This window comes from Palaemon carinicauda, unplaced genomic scaffold (assembly GCF_036898095.1).
Source record: "Palaemon carinicauda isolate YSFRI2023 unplaced genomic scaffold, ASM3689809v2 scaffold503, whole genome shotgun sequence".
NCBI lineage: Eukaryota > Metazoa > Arthropoda > Malacostraca > Decapoda > Palaemonidae > Palaemon > Palaemon carinicauda.
This window is the reverse complement of record NW_027171766.1, coordinates 8,801-12,500: the sequence shown is the minus strand read 5'-3', so window position 1 is coordinate 12,500 and position 3,700 is coordinate 8,801. Positions and strand designations below refer to the sequence as shown.

The 3,700-nt window shown below is 44.4% G+C and overlaps 2 protein-coding genes across 2 annotated transcripts; one reads left to right on the top strand and one right to left on the bottom strand.

Annotated features, from left to right (window-relative positions):
• The first annotated feature begins 438 nt into the window (after positions 1 to 438).
• LOC137637046 (mediator of RNA polymerase II transcription subunit 15-like) lies at positions 439 to 1,455 on the top strand. Its single transcript, XM_068369356.1, has 2 exons — positions 439 to 524; positions 775 to 1,455. Exons 1-2 carry the CDS (start codon positions 498 to 500, stop codon positions 1,453 to 1,455), a joined length of 708 nt encoding a protein of 235 aa, XP_068225457.1. The 5' UTR covers positions 439 to 497.
• A 444-nt stretch (positions 1,456 to 1,899) lies between these two features.
• LOC137637044 (uncharacterized) lies at positions 1,900 to 3,234 on the bottom strand. Its single transcript, XM_068369354.1, has one exon. It carries the CDS (start codon positions 3,232 to 3,234, stop codon positions 1,900 to 1,902), a length of 1,335 nt encoding a protein of 444 aa, XP_068225455.1.
• Between the last annotated feature and the right edge of the window lie 466 nt (positions 3,235 to 3,700).

The following is a 3,700-nucleotide window of genomic DNA, read 5'->3' as shown; positions in this document are numbered from 1 at the left end:
AAAACGGCCACACTAGGTCTACCAACGGTGAGTCAATTTTTTAACTTAAAATGTGTTTGTTAATAATTTCATAATAAACTATATAAAAATGTACCAAGTCAACATAGTAATTTATACAATGTAGTAAAATTAAAAAAAATTTAACCTACAATATGTTTGTTAATTTAAACTATATAAAAACGTACCAAGTCAACATACTAATTTATACACTTTAGTGAAATAAAAAAAAATTAACCTAAAATATGTTTGTTAATCTAAACTATATATGCATATTTGACCGTGAATTTTAATTGATTGCCAATCCATTCCAGGACGACGACACTCCTGCCACCAGAACCACCGCAGCCACAACAACCACAACAACCGCGACGACTACAGGGGTAGGGGTTTCTCATGGCGACCCGGACACACCCTCGCCGGCCAGCGAGGATGAGGAGGTAGTGGTGGTGCCTGCAATCAAGGTTCCAAGAAAACCCCGAACCAGGAAGCACCCCCCAATGAAGCCAGGAGCGGCAATTGACTCGGTGAGTTGTGTTTTAATTTTGTTTAAAAGGAAGGCAGGTATAGTAGTAATAAAGTTCTAAATTTTGTATGAAATAAAAACCCAAAAGAAATCTGTACAAAGGTATTCACTACGTAAAGTTTCAACTATTTAAAAAAAACATGTTTTTATGGTTACTATTGACTAGTAATACAACTGCATCTAATTACATTCATTAAATCAACTAATTTTAGAATTTTAGAATCTATTCGATTGGGTAATTTTCTTCCTAGGTAATCGATGTGGCCAAACACTTCCTGTCGGAGTTCAAGGAGCTGAGTGGGGACAGGGATACAGAGGCGGCGAGGCACTTTTTGGAATCGTTGCTCACCATGCTACTGAAGGTTGGGCCAAGCCTGATGCCCATCTTCAGGATGGAGATCACCGCCTGCCTCAGAAAATATGAGCAGGCGACCAAACAAGGTGCTGAAATGGCCTCACATGACCTAAAGTACCACATAATTAACTCTGAGTACTGCCCTGCCCCCTCTCCGCCCAAGGCCCAGCCCCAACAGCAACAGCAACAACTATTAATGTTGGAGCCACAACAGCTGCAGCAGTTGCAACAGCTGCAACAACAGCTGCAACAGCCACAACAGCAACAGCCACAACTAGTGCCACAGCTCCCTGCCACATTCCCTGCCACATTCCCTTCCATTCGGCAGCAGGGCCAACCAGCGGTGACATCGGTTACCCCCCAGCAGCTGCAATTGTTGCAGCAACCGTATCTCCTCAGGAGCCCTTCTACAAGCAGCATTGGGGTTCCTGCAAACAACACCACCGACCTCAACATGTCCCTGTTGATGGACATGCAGCTGCCGGGCCAAGCCTCCACAGCCTATACTCCAGCAAAGGCTCCTCCGCAACAAAGTACTACAACACTGCATACGCCGACCTCTTCAGCGGACTTTTAGCTTTTATTATAATATGAAAAGAATAAATAAATGTTTATTTTGAGTTTACTCCATTTTTCCTTCAGCTTATAAAATTTATGTAATAAAAAATATGTACACAATAATTTGAAAGGAATAAATAAATGTTTATTTTGAGTTTACTCCATTTTTCCTTCAGCTTATAAAATTTATGTAATAAAACAAAATGTACACAATAATTTGAAAGGAATAAATAAATGTTTATTTTGAGTTTACTCCATTTTTCCTTCTCCTATTAACAGTTATTAGGCAATAAGAAATAAATATAAAATATAAAGAAATAAATATAAAATAAATATATTATAAATAAATAATATAAAATAATATAACATAATTATAAACAAACTAATATAAGAAAAAGAAACACATGTTTGGTTTTTTTGTTTTATTGGGTATTTACAGTACATAGTGTGGTACAATGTATTATTATATCATATTGTTTTGCCAGGCAACAGCTCCTAGGGGTGACGTCACATACTTCTTCAGATAGTTCCTCTGGGCAATTGCAATGGCAGCATTGGCACGGCCATGAATAGATGGTAATGGGGTGCCAACAGGTGGGTCGTTTCTCCAGTCTCCATCTACCATGTTGTGTGTGTTGGGATCCTCCGCATCGCTCAGGCTGCTGGCCGAAAGTACTCTATTGCGCAACATGTTGTGCAACACACACGCTCCCATCACTACAGCTTCAACATTATCGGGTCGGAGGCATATGGGTGTGTGGAAGACCCGGAACCTATTGGCCATGATCCCAAAGGCATTCTCAATTGTTCGACGTGCCCTGCTCAGCCTGTAGTTGTAGATCCTTTCATCAACCGTCAGCGACCGAAGTGGGTATGGTTTCATCATATAGTGTCGAAGGGCAAAGGCATCGTCTCCAACGAAGAAGTAGTCGCACTTCTTGCCATCAGTATCGCCTGGTAGAGGTCCTGCAGGGGGGATGTGGGCCTTAGAGTGCTCAACCAGCTCTTTCAGCTGTGTGTGGGCGAACACCCCTGCATCTGACTCGGACCCTATGGCACCCACGTCGACGTAGAGGAATCTGTATTGGCTGTCGCAGATGCCCACCAGGAGTATTGAGTAGAACTTCTTGTAGTTATAGTAGTAAGACCCTCCTCCAGGTGGATTCTTGATGCGGATGTGTTTCCCGTCAATGGCACCTATGCAGTTGGGAAACTTCCACTTGTCCCAAAAGCCCGCTGCAACCTGGAGCCATTCCGCCTGTGTCTGTGGTGTTCGGAGCTCTTCACTTCCATACTCGGCGACAATTGCACGGCAGGTTTCTGGCACAATGCCGCTGATGGTGTTGTGGGGAACTCTGAAGCTGTACTGCAGAGTCATGTAGCTGTCCCCTGTTGCTAGGAACCGTAGTGTGATGGCAACACGCAGGCCAGGTTCGAGGGGGTCTCTCCACCACGTTGTTTGCTTCTTGATGTGCGGCGTAACGCGTTCAACAATCTCATCAAACAGGGCTTTGCTTGTCCTGGTGTAATTCTTGAACAGTTCAGGAGCTTCGTTGGCCAATTCCTCCATCAGGTTGTTGTAGTGACCCTGTTCCATCCGACGTTGCAAATAGGGCTCCACCCATACCCTCCGTCGTTTTCGGCGACGTTTCTGTGCTTCTTGTTGTTCTTCACAGTAGTCGACGACTGCTTTGGTCACCTTGAGTACCACATACAGTTTCAGGGCTTTTTTGAGTTTAGCATTGCCCCTATGCCGGCCCCTCAGCAAAGCTAATGAATCTCTCATGGTGTCGTCCATAGTGCTGCTCTGGTGAAGGTTGGATGGTGAATGACTGTCAGGTACCGCCCAGCACCCTTTTTATACCTGGGAGTATAGAGGAGGCATGCCTGGCACCAACCTCGCGCTGATATACCTCTGACGAAAGTCTGACGTAGCTCTGACGTTGCTCTGACGTAGCTCTTATGTAGCTCTGACGTAGCTCTGACGTAGCTCTGATGGCACTTGACGTACCACCTACGTCACCATACCTAGTAAAGACGTTATGCTTGCGTGACCCTTCACGTACTACCTGGAAGTATGTCCATACAGTAGGTCCACATAACGTATGCACAACGTAAGTACAACGCACAACGGCTGCCACTCACGCACTACGTCACACTAACGCAGTACTAACGTCATACTGACGTGCGTAGGTGCAACATAGGTGCAACGTTGTGCGGCACAATTCAATACCTGTGTGGGCGTGGTTAAAACACACATTTGG